Here is a 12,449-nt window from a genome sequence, read left to right as displayed (position 1 = left end):
CTTAACAAATAGTTTAAATTATAAGAAAGGAAACTATGAATTAATACAAATATGTTTGCATATAAAAAGAGTAAAAAATGTTTCCTGGCTTAACTTTTAAAAGAAAGAAAGCTATAATTTTATACAATAATGTATGAAATTATTTCCTGATTCCATTTAGACCAGCGAAAATTGTATTAGAATGCTCTAGAATTCAGCTTCAATGACAGCGAAGTATTTCCAATAAATATCGTGGCTCTTGTGTCTGTAAACCTAAGATCAAAAGGTTCAAAAGAATAGAGAGCTTGGGTATAATAAAAATTTGTTTTGTCAACATTTTGCAATAGTTGTCATCGATTGAGTAATCCGTTGCAGTCGCGTTTCTCAGAAATACTCTGAGGATTATTTAAAAAAACGAATTCATTGAATATTTTGCAGCTACAAATTTACTTGCAAAATGTCATAAAGTGCCAGGGTCAAATATGTTTGCACGGTGAGCGGGTGTAATTAGAAATGTATTCAGGTGACACAATGGAAAATTTCACACAGACAACCAGGGAAAATTTGGGAAGATCGACGGTACGTCCGTCAGTTGTTTGTTTGCTTGGCAGTTGTCAGTTGGCCTCGCCGGGCAATACAACACTTAAATTTCACTTATTAACGCTGAGGATGCTTTAGGATACATAAAACTGGTTCGATCGTGGGATGCTCTCTAAACAAAAAAACCCCTTAATGCCCAGAAACAAAACATTGTAAAACAATTGAGAGGGCAGCACAAAAGTTTTATGATCGCGAACGCGAACGCGACCTAGAGCAGCACAACATCACAGATCGCGGACAGTCGAAAGGACACCAAACAAGAGGCCTCTTTAACAGACGTCGTCGTCGACTGAGGAAGAGCAAGAGAAGCTGCTGGCCATAAAGATCACACTACAATTAAGCGGTCGCAGCCCATTTTTCCACGGTTTTCTTTTTTTCGCAACGCATCAACAATTCAAGAGAATTGAGCTGCAACTGTAAGCTGAAGGTAGGCAAGGGTAGGCCATTTTTTTCTGTGTGTTGGTCATGTAATAGGGCATAATGTTTACCTGGAAGTCATTAGGGGCGAATTATGCGATATACATATAGATGAAGAGACAACAGAGCAGTCAACACAAGATGCTTTCGAAGCGTTCCACAATAAAAATCGAAGCCCTTCTAATGCATATTTTTTGGTTTTATCTCTCTCCCATATAGTATTATGACTCACACAAATCATAAATTAGAATATGACAGTGTTATTAACATTAGCATCGACACAACGACAACAAAACTTGAAAATTTTAAAATGCAATTATGTTAATAAATCCATAAAGAAAGCACAGCGCCACAAGCCATAAAGAAGCCTCCTCAAAACTCAACTCTCAAAAACTCAAGCGGCAATTAGACCGAGCGAGATGGCCAACAGCCATATAAGAGCTCCAATCTGAGATATAATATACGTACATATACCTACATATATTTGTATATGTATGTATAAGGTACGTATAGCTATATCAATTGCCGTCGCCAGACTAAAAAAAACTCAGAAACTGACGCGATGTTTGATTGGATTGTCGAGTTTGGTTTTTTTTTGTCGCCGTCGCTTGTCGGTTAATTTAAGGTTGAAATCGTTTTATAGCCATGACTCTTTTTGAGCAAGTCCATCAAGTGCTTACCGCGATCGTCGCTTTCCCCCTTCCCCTGTCTCGATCCTCTCTCCCCGCCCCGATCTGCCTGCGACACGCAAGTGCATTTTGCGTTGTGCACACTTTTATGATTGCCGCGGCATCAGCGATAAAATATCTTTGTTAATAAAACAAATTAAAATTGTTTGCTGTGTGCCGCTAAAGAAAGAAAACCCCAAAAATGAATGTAGTAATGTTTTTCTGAATTGAAAAATTTGCAAAATTTTGGCCATCTTGATGAGTCAGTTTCCTTGAACCTAATTTATTATTATATAATTTTAAGTATATAATTTTAATATTAGTTGTAATGGAATAATGAAGATATAGTAGCTAACTCTTCTTAGAAATCGAGACCAATTTCGAAAAAATTTAATTTGAAAGGAAGCAACTTTGGCTGACGAAATTTAATATATCACAAAAATTTAAAAGGCTTTCTTAGAAAGGTAAGCGTTTTATACTATATATCAAACAGCGCATATAATTTTATCAAATATTGCTGATAAACATAACCAGCAGTAAAATATACCTGACAGAATGAATTCATTATATGACACTCTACAATGACTAATGAAATTTAAAACGTTTGCAATTTAAAGGGTCTATCAAATATATTGAAACATTCGCCATAAAATAAATCAAAAATAAGAATTTAATAACTGCAATTGCAATAATTAAAATACCAATTAATTGATAGCTCACCTTTGTGAAAGATTCATGTTGAATTCACGTTCACTTGACCTGAATAATCGAACCAACAGGTTGCTACTAATTTCTGTTCACCTGTTACTTTAGTAGATAATTTAGGGATTTAAGAGATATTTCACCGCTCCAACAATAAACACTTTATTCCAGTTGCAGATACAAAATTAAAACATTAACAATAAACATAATTTGCGTGTATGTGTTTTTCTAAGTGAAACTGCCAAACCCCAAACATTAAATTAAATTGTCATTAAAATGAACAGGCAAACAGAAATCAGCAGCAAGCAGAATAAATTCCACAACGAATTTTAAATGAAAGTGTGACCGGTTAGGTAGTTTAATTCAAATTTTTGTATATAAAAAGTTAATGGTTAAAATTAGCATCTTTGCTATATATTTTTCTTGTTCTGTAGTCAGTTGAAGTTTGATACAGTTCGATACAAAGTTGTGCCAGTCAGTTTAACAAACACATATTTGTAAGTACAGATAACCCTTTTAATCTTTGAACAGTGCACTTCAAATGTTATCGCTCATCTATTTGATTTTGAATTAATTAATTATTTAATTAGTCTAGACTGAAAGTCAAATACATTTCGCTTTATTTGATTTCCTTATCTTCGCATCATGGAAAACAGGAAAAATTCTCAATTACATATTATTTGAATTTATTTTCACAATTTTCATCATTAGCTTCGGGAATTTTATTCCAAAAATAAAATTACATAGCTATGCAGTTTTGATTTTCAAATAATTAGTTTAATTGCTCAAATATAATAAAAAATTATTTAAATACATTGGTCATTGTCCGAAAATAGATAAATTAACAAATCGTTATAAGTATTACAGTAGTAGGAAAACAAGTTAAAAATGAGAGAACGCAGCAATTGGTTAAATTAAAATGTGACTTAATCAAATTAAATACAAAAGGAATTCTATCTTTAAGATCTCGTTCATTTGGTGCTCCGAAAACGAAGTGACATGCAACAAAAATTAAAGCAATCTAAAGAGCCGTCTAAGAGTAGCGTATTTTGAACATTCATTCTTCAAAAAGTTTATCAAAAATATATACTTGTATAAATCATTCATTTGTCGGATATTTGCCTAGTGATAATTGGCGCTCATGTGGCATAGTCAGTATCCATGATTGTCTCAGTGTCTCGAAGTAGCTTCAGTTAGTTGCAGTTGACGATTTGATACTCGTAGACTATAGAGTAGTGTATAAACAAGGCTACAGTTACCATTGCTAATGTCTAAGCACTTAAAGGATATCTATCTAGATATTTATATATATATACAACACAGGAGAGAACTTGCCCCACACACTACGCCGAACCAAGCACCTCGTTTAGTATCATTTCTCGAGTCATTAGCTGACCATTGTTCACCCTCGTTCGCGATCGACTGCGACTCAATTGGGCGCGCCTTTCGGCACCAGCGGGTCGTTGGCGACGCGGCTGTCGCGTTCGTTGGCCAAAGGCGGAGCCCGTTTGCAAAGCCTCCAGCAGACTGTCCATAACACCCTCCTGCGCCTGTGCGGCATCCATGTCGACCACAGCCATCTTGCGCTGTTGTCGCTCCATTTGCTCACGCTGCGATTGCTCGCGTGCCTCTTGCATGCGTCGCTTCTTCTCCAGCTCTTCGCGCACGCGTACATTGTCGTTGTACGCCGCTTTGAAGGCATCCTTGAAGGTCTTGATATCCGCAAAGAACTCCTCCATGGTGTATTTACTTGGATCGAAGGCATAGTACTCGCTTAAATCCTTGAACAGTTTCTCCATCTGCACCTGCATTTTGCCTGAAAAACGAACGAATTGTTAGAGAAATCTACAAAGCAAATATTCAATTCACTTACCCAAAACATCCACCTGCTGGCGACAGTCGACGGCAAACTTGCCCATCACCTCGCTGAATTTATCATCATCGCATTGCGGCACCTTGTTGTTTTGCAGATCCGTTTCTAGATTCTTGACCGCCGAATTCATTTGCCGCATCGCTTTTTGTATGGCATCCATATTAACACGCGACGCTTTGTCCACATGCGATAAATCGTCATAGAAATTGAGTGAATCGGGGAATTTCTTCTCCACCAACTCGACCAAATAATGCAGCAATGTTTGCTTGTTATCCGTGTCCTTTGTGTTTGTCAGCTTCGTCAAATACGATATCTCAAAGCCAAACGCCGCCTCATTTTTGGAGCCAGTGTTCATGTAGTTGCCTAGCAGCAGAATGATCTCCAATATATTGGAGAATTTCTTGCTATTACGTATCTCCTCGCAGGCCGCTGTGCCCGCTACGATATCCGGCTTTATATCCTGCACCATGTCCGCGTACGTCAGCTTAAAGTTGAGATTGTGCAGGCGCGGCGACAAGCGTTTGATTTCACCTAGAAAAGATGGAAGAAGTTAGTCTCGGTGCTTTACGAATAATCGATGAGAATACCTTACCTATGGTCGCTGCAAACTGTTCAATTGGCGGCAATGGTTCGCCCTTTGTCTTGATCTCCTGCAGACGCTTCAGCTGCTCGGGTGGTGGAAGATATTGTATCAGATTCTGCAGTATGTTGGAGGATAGTATGGCGGTATCACAGCGAAGCAGACAAATCTTGATTTGCTCATACGACAGATGCTTCAGCGAGCCACCCAGTAGAATGGCCAGATTCTGTGCTGATTTGCCATCAAGCACTCGTAGATCAATGCTCTTCTTGGCCACCGCTGCCGGTTTATCCACCGAATCTTTTTGCTCCTTCTTCACGGGTTTCGATGAGAATTTAAGGGCCAGCTCTTCAAGGAAATCATCAGAGGCAAGCTTATCTTCTTGACACTTCACCCAGAACGCATTCTCGGACATCTTGGCTGGCGCAATCGCTTTCCAATTAGCACGTTTCATTGGATTCTTGGTGTCCCACTTCTTCTTGGGCTTGAGGCCATGCGGCAGCACCGGCACCATTGGCATCATGGGCATCATCATGGGCGGTGGCGGCGGACCGCCTGGCCGCAGCATGCCCGGCATTGGCGGCGGGGGTGGCCCACCCATGCCAGGCATTGGAGGTGGCGGTGGTGGACGTGGTCCACCCATGCCGGGCATTGGTGGCGGTGGCGGTGGTCTTGGACCCGCCATTCCGGGCATGGGCGGTGGAGGTGGTGGCGCAGGGCCTCCGCCTGGCGGTGGTGGTGGCATTGGTATATTGAGTTTGGGTAGTTTGTTGGGTGATGGCGCTGCCACACCGTTTGCCTCCATTAGCTTGACCTTCTCCTCGAGATGGGCGGCCTTTGCTTCCGCCTCCTGTTTGGCGCTCTCCAATGCCTCAATCTTCTTCTCGTACTCCTCGGCACGTTGCGTCTCTTTGGCCTTGGCTTTCTCCACAATGTCGTCGAGCAGCACCGAAGTGTCGATGTTGAAATTGCGATTCTCAAAGTTCGGATCACAATAGCCTTTGTGGAAGACAATCTGTGCTATGCACTCCTCAATCAGCTGATAGTAGGCGGGACGAAAGTAGTAATCATCTCGTATGTACAGCAAATGCTGTAGAATCGAGAGGAAATATGGTTCGGATGTGGTGTCCATTACGAGATTGTGTAGCACATCGAAGCAATCCTTGGGATCGTCCATGTTAAAGGTGACATTATCAAAGTTTTGCACAAACTCCTCAAAGTCATCGTCGCGTATGTCCTTGAAGATCTTGAAATGCTTCTGCAGATCCTCATTATTGCTGCCATTCACAATGTCCGTGAACTCATCCAATCTATCGTACAGTCCCATGCGCATAATCTCGCAACGCAGATGCAGACGGAAATTGAGATCCGTTGGCGGATTCGTTAGCGTATTGATAAAGATTAAACTGTGGCAGACCAGCTCGCGCTTCGGATCGAGCTTATCCGATATGAACAGTGCATCCACAATCGGTCTGAAGCGTTCACTCGACTTGTACGACGCTGCCGCCACCGTTGTGATAGCACGCAGCACTTTCTCGTAGCCATTGCGTTCGTACACCAGACAAAAGGAGGCCAGCAGCTTGATCGCTTCGCACATCGTTTGTGGCTTGCGCGGATCGAGGGATTGGGCCAGGAGCAACACCACACTGTGCTGATCTGGTGTCAGCACCACATTCAGTCCCCATGTGTTGTTCATGATCGCCTTGAGGCAGCGTATGGCCTCGAACTCGATGCGCTCATAGCTGCGATCCTTTTTCGCACGCGTCAACAGTTTCTCGATCTGTTCGATGCCCGCCTCGCCGAATTCCTTGATCCAGGAGATCGTGTTGCTGGTCAACGCCACGCGCAGCGACTCCACGCACTGATAAACCTTGTGCTCGCTGTGTTCGCCATTCTGCAGATACTCGATGTAGTCGATGGGCTTCTCGAAGCGGGAATTTGCGCTGCGCTCCGCTGGGTTCTTGCCTGCAGAGAGAAGAAATATAATCTTGTTAGTTGGCACTTCATTACAATTAATGCGAGAGTAAAAGATGAGGAGTGGATGGCTGTGAGATACCAATTAAATGTGAATATATTAAAATGGAAATTAAAATAAATAGCATAATAAATTATATCTAGATTTCAATTTAAAATTCATCAACAATTCATCTTACACAATCTTTCAATATGAAGGCTCAGGATATATTTATATTAACATAAATTCCAAGTAGCACAAAGATTAGGACCTTAGCGATAAGACAACATTAAATGTGCTTTCGAGAAGATATTGAAATATGGCAGCAAACTTAAATTGACTTGGCTTCCAAGAAGGTATAGAATAATATTTACTTTAATAGTAAAATCGCACATATTTGCTTGTAAGCACATCGCTCTGATGGGAATCTAGAGTATCTTAACTCAATATTTGTTGATATCCGCTGGCCTCTTTCAGCCTCTTACATCCCATGACATCGAACCCATCTACCCATGTTTTAAAGCTGCTTCCACAGAATGTTTCGCTCCAATTGCGATCGCTTCATTATCGAACGTCGTAGCGAAGCTTTATCAGCTGAAGGAAACGCTGCTTGACTTTAAATGGTTACTTGAAATGTAACCTTGAACTTTTACACAAATCTTTAACGGAATGTTCGAAATGAGCACATATACCATAATATTGTTATACTTATACTTAAATATTGTAAAGAATTCTCATTGAAATATGCATATTAAAATTACGTCAAGTGGCTCGCTGACTTGCTGTTGATTGCTGCTTGTATTATTATTGTTATTTCTCGAATGTGCAAAACTCAAGTAGTACATATAAAGTATATAAAGTGCCACAAGGCATCGACAACGACAATACACAACTGTTCTGTCGCTCTTTTCAAGCAGCTGGAATCGAAAGAGAGAGAGCGAGAGTGAGAATTGAAGTTCACAGTCGAGAGACTTTCTTTCGATATCTTCCACGTAGTGCAAATACGTGCACAAATGCAGCACAAATGCGATATGAGGTATACAAGTGAAGACTGTTCTATCGAGACTATGACAAAATCAGCTCAAAATAAACGAGCAATAAACAAACGATGATAAATCCACACGTAGATCATCATCGTAAACATTGAGAAGGCGTCGAAGCAGTCACAGCAACAGGTTTAAATTCAAATAATTGACTGCTTGCTGAGCGAATAAAAAATACATTGTATACAAAATACCCTGTGGGAGGATATATTCCGTGTACTTTATGACGATACTTGACGGATGTTTCATACTTCCTCTTGCAAACTGTTCCAAACCTAAGAAAGCAATCGATTAATTTGGTTAAACTCCCACTACTATTGCTGTTTATATAGAACATCTCTTGCACTAATTGCTATCAAAATTATCATCTACTTAGAACCAGCAGACACAAACAGAGTATCTCTGATATCATAAAGATAAATTCTTATTGCGCTTATCAGCTTGATGAGCTAAATTACGCAAGACATGTGTTCTGTCATCGCCTCGTAATGCTGCTTTGATCTTGAAAACTTATGCGTATTCAGAAGATAATGCTGTAAGATAATGTAAAACACCTTGATTAAGTGCCAGCAGAACATGGAGGTTTTATGTGATAAAAGTGTGAAAAGAATTTAGTATAACTTATATTTAATTGAGTGCTAGAATCCATTACAAAGTGAGAAAAACACTGAAGTTTAATTGCTGCTCTATTAACTGTAAATTAAATGCCGCTGATTATGTCATTATTTTAATCAATCAATTATCATAATCGCATTTTTACTCTTTCTATATATAGAGAGATTAAATTTAATGAGATTTTAATGATCGCTGAGAAACGACACAAATTGGAATTCATATCACTTTTAACTAGTTTAGTCGGATACTCAATTCGAGTTCAAGCTATAGACGAATAAATTTTGCACCCAGATACTAATATTAATAAGAAAAAAACAATAAAATATATATACTACGGATACTCAGAGTATTTATAAGTCGGTCTCAATTTTAGAAGGCAGTAAACAGTCAAACAATAACAAAAATAAAATCAAGGTGTACTTAATTCTAGGGGAACGGCGTGCGTGCCGCTTGAATAAATTAATGAAACGACTTTGTTCGAGTAGCAGGTGACTGAGCAGTGGTTTTTGGATATACAGTTATGTAGAGTGTTCAATTGTATAGCAAGCTTGTGGTTACAGTTATGATCTGCATGTGGGTAATTAAAATGTGTCTGGAGTGTCAAGCTTATCTGCTGGATAAATGCACAATGTTGGAATGTTGGCCGTGGAAAGACAACTCATACCAAATATGACTTGCAAGCAACTAGAATCAATTTGGCAATATTTGCTCCACACATTTTAGATAAGGCCAATATCTATGTCTTATATGTATGTACATGCCTTGATAACACTAACTTACTAATACTAATATTCCCCTAAAATGCGAACATGACTCATTTCAGGCGATAATTGATAGCAGACGTGCTACAATTGGCAAATGCATTGGCAACTTGTCCAGCGCAGAAAGAACCAAACAAACAAAGACAGAAAAAGAAGAGAGCTGATTATTTGTCTATCGATGTTATCAAAGCACACTCTGTTATCGATGTAATCTAACGATTGCTCTTTCTTAATTGCGCTCACCTTTCATATGCATGAATATCATCTTCTGGCGCTCCGTTATCGATTTGCTAAGCAGAGGTTCTCGCTTATCCTTCGGTATGTTCATATCCTCGAGTATTTCCAGAAATTTCGCATTCACCTGAGCCTCGCTTAGCTCGTGGATAGTACGCTCCAATTCATCAACACTGAAGCCGCCATCGTTGTCCGTGGAGGCGGGTCGATGAGCGCCATGGGGCAGACTGTTGCTGTTGTAATTGCCGCTGCCCTTCGATTTGGAGGGTCGACCGAACCAACTTTCCAACAGGCCTCCGCCCGTTGACTTTGATTTCTCGTGCCTTGACATTCTATAAGAATAAATAATACATTCAATTAGTCGAAATCGAAAACAAATTCAATTAGCAGGAAACGAATTCAAACCCAAACTTTTTAAGGCGCATTTTTCTTAGACTACCAAATGCACAATAGTCAATGAGTCAATGAGTAACTGTCTGTGTGTAAGAGTGTGTGTGTTTTGGACATGCGCAGCTTTTGTTTCGACTGCTGCACAGCTGTTCATTGTTTACACTGCAATCGTTTTGAACCGCACGTCTCGAGTGGTAGCACGGCACTAATTGAGAGCAACAACATACCAGCAAATGATCTTACTCATTATCAGCGATGCTGCTACTACTGCTGCTTCTGATTACTTTTTTGTACTATAAGAAAATAATAAAGGATCGCCAGTGGGCGCAATAAAGCTTTGCTTAGAGATGAGCAATTCTGTAAAAGCTTTCCTTAGAGAAGAGCTTGAGTTTCTACGAAAGGCTTGCGTTGCGCTCGTGCTCAAGCTCGATATTTATCGACGGCATTAATGAGTTTGGCCTTCGCTAATTTAAAGAATTGAAAGTCCAAAATTTGAGCATAACAACTTGTTTCTTATTTAATTTTTTGCTTTATCATATTTTTTCAATGAAAAATAATTGAAACTGAATTTGTAATTCAAGTTAAAAAATCAGAAAATTCATCTTTTTTTTAATTACAAAAAATTTACTCGTTAACCATCTCTAGTTGACAAATTAACATGCTAATATTAACTAAAGCGGAGGCAGAGCAGAAGTTAGGGGCACGTGGTGCGTGAAAACTGTTGATTAGTATCGCAAACAAATCAGCATTCAAAATAAAAACGACATTAAAATAACCAAAGAGTTAAGTACTTAAGTAATAAGCATTATTATTATTATTGAGTGATTGCGAAAAGTGACGCGATGATTACCAAAATAGGAACAACACAAATTGTATGCGACAGAGCGAGCAAGCAAGAACGATAATAAAGTGGAGTGCGAATGGGAGAGCGATATATAAGCAAAAAGCGATAAAAGTTTCGCGGGGTCATAGTCAGTTGTGTGTGTGAACTTGCGTATGTTTGTACATACATATGTTTGTATGTGTAAATCATTTTGCGGCATTCAATGCAATTTTGTCTGTTAGATTTGAATTTTTGCTGGGATTGCTTAGAGAAAAGCGGTGTGTTAATGATTCATTCGCTCAGACAGGTTTTGTTAGCCTGTTGTTGATGTTGTCATCCAGCAGCAATGTCTGTGAATGATCTTAGGCAAATGAGAATCTAACTGCGAGATTGCAAAATAGCAGAAGCAACAGCAAAAGCAGCAAAGGGCAATACAATTTCTAATTTCTTTTTATGTCGAGTAGGAAATGCGCTTTCAACAAGATTTCTTCAGCTGAAGAATTTACCGCTGCTTCTGCTTCTGTTGCAATCGCTTCACTGGTTGAATAGGCCAAATGCAACAACATGCTGTGTTGTGCTCTGCTTTTGCTTAGCTGCTGCTCTTATTGTTTACATTCGAAGCAGCAAATGCACATTGCACAGCCATCATCTATCGTGTGAATAGCTAATGAGCAGCAAACCAGCAATGCCAATTGTAAACAATCAACGCGTGGCGCGCTTTCAAAATTGAAACGGCCCTAAATGCAAGCAAGCAACGTGGTCTGTTTGCTAAAAATTCCAAGAAACCAAGATTAAAGCAACATCAACAACTACGCAACGCACCGAAGCGAAGCAGAGAGGAGACAACATAACGCAAGAAGACTCAAAACAAGAATTCGACATTCTCATAAATGAGAATGCGCTCACCTTCGTTTCTATATGTGTCGCTGTTGCTCACTTTTGATTTTTCGGTGGTTTACGTCATAAGACTGAAAAATAATGGCTTGGTTGGCAAAGGCGAACACACACACACACTCGCACAGTCACAGACACACACAATCAGAAAGAGCCGTCAAACACCCCCCGTTTCGTTTGTATTGTCACTGTGTTGTTGGGTGCGCTGCTGGCCGATTTTTTGTTTGTTTTATATGCCGCGGCTGCGACGCTGGCCTAAACAGAGCTGCGCAGCGTACTTTGAACACACATACACACACATAAGTAGCACATATACACTCACGCATAAGATCGACACTTTGCGTGGTAATTACAATTCGAACTTTTCAAAAAATGAAAAATATCAACTACGCAAACTTTTGTGAATAATTTTATAGCTGAGATAGAAGAATTTCGCTTACTTTTTACTTTTTGGTATTCCGCTGCTTATTTTCGTGGTGACACCACTTGTTGCTGTCTCGTTGGCGCATTAAATAATGGATGCAAACTTTACTATATTAAGGTTCTACTCAGCATATATGCTCGTCAAACACTCTTTTACAGTTTATCGCGTAAATATATTGCTTTTGTCTGCCGTTTGGCATAAATAAACACAAAAATAAAATAGTTAGCAACGCAAGCGCTGCGTTCAACTGTTGTTAGTTCAAGAAATGCACTAGTGGTGATGAAACATCGACAGCGGCTCTATCGATATATCGATAAACATATCGATAAACAACAAAACTTTTTATGAATCGATGATTGTCATAAAACGACAATGTCTTCGCCAGAAAATAAACCTGATATTGAGAAAATTGTATTTTAATATTAATTCAGAACTTGTATTCTTAGAGAAATTTAATTATATAAGGTATAACTACAGTATAAGAAATATAAT

The 12,449-nt window shown here is 39.4% G+C and overlaps 1 protein-coding gene and 1 long non-coding RNA gene across 4 annotated transcripts; one reads left to right on the top strand and one right to left on the bottom strand.

Moving 5' to 3' along the window:
• Positions 1-2,826: 2,826 nt before the first annotated feature.
• LOC132789721 (protein diaphanous) lies at positions 2,827-12,222 on the bottom strand. Of its 2 annotated transcripts, none has more exons than XM_060797940.1 (5): positions 9,832-9,986; positions 9,436-9,758; positions 4,832-6,784; positions 4,240-4,770; positions 2,827-4,182 (listed from the first exon to the last, which is right to left on the bottom strand). In XM_060797940.1, the coding sequence occupies exons 1-5, from the start codon at positions 9,849-9,851 to the stop codon at positions 3,710-3,712; spliced, it is 3,300 nt and encodes a 1,099-aa protein (XP_060653923.1). In that variant the 5' UTR covers positions 9,852-9,986; the 3' UTR covers positions 2,827-3,709. The 2 variants fall into 2 exon arrangements, with proteins under 2 accessions (XP_060653923.1, XP_060653933.1); XM_060797950.1 differs by lacking the exon at positions 9,832-9,986 and adding an exon at positions 11,974-12,222 and having other exon boundaries at positions 2,831-4,182.
• Positions 8,794-9,528, top strand: LOC132789732 (uncharacterized). 2 transcript variants are annotated; one of them, XR_009632737.1, is made up of 3 exons: positions 8,794-8,919; positions 8,992-9,180; positions 9,255-9,528. It is a non-coding gene; the product is annotated as an uncharacterized LOC132789732 (long non-coding RNA). The 2 variants fall into 2 exon arrangements; XR_009632736.1 differs by having other exon boundaries at positions 8,794-9,180.
• Positions 12,223-12,449: the final 227 nt, after the last annotated feature.

This window comes from Drosophila nasuta, chromosome 2L (assembly GCF_023558535.2).
Source record: "Drosophila nasuta strain 15112-1781.00 chromosome 2L, ASM2355853v1, whole genome shotgun sequence".
Classification (NCBI taxonomy): Eukaryota; Metazoa; Arthropoda; class Insecta; order Diptera; family Drosophilidae; genus Drosophila; species Drosophila nasuta.
This window is presented reverse-complemented; position numbering and strand designations above follow the sequence as displayed.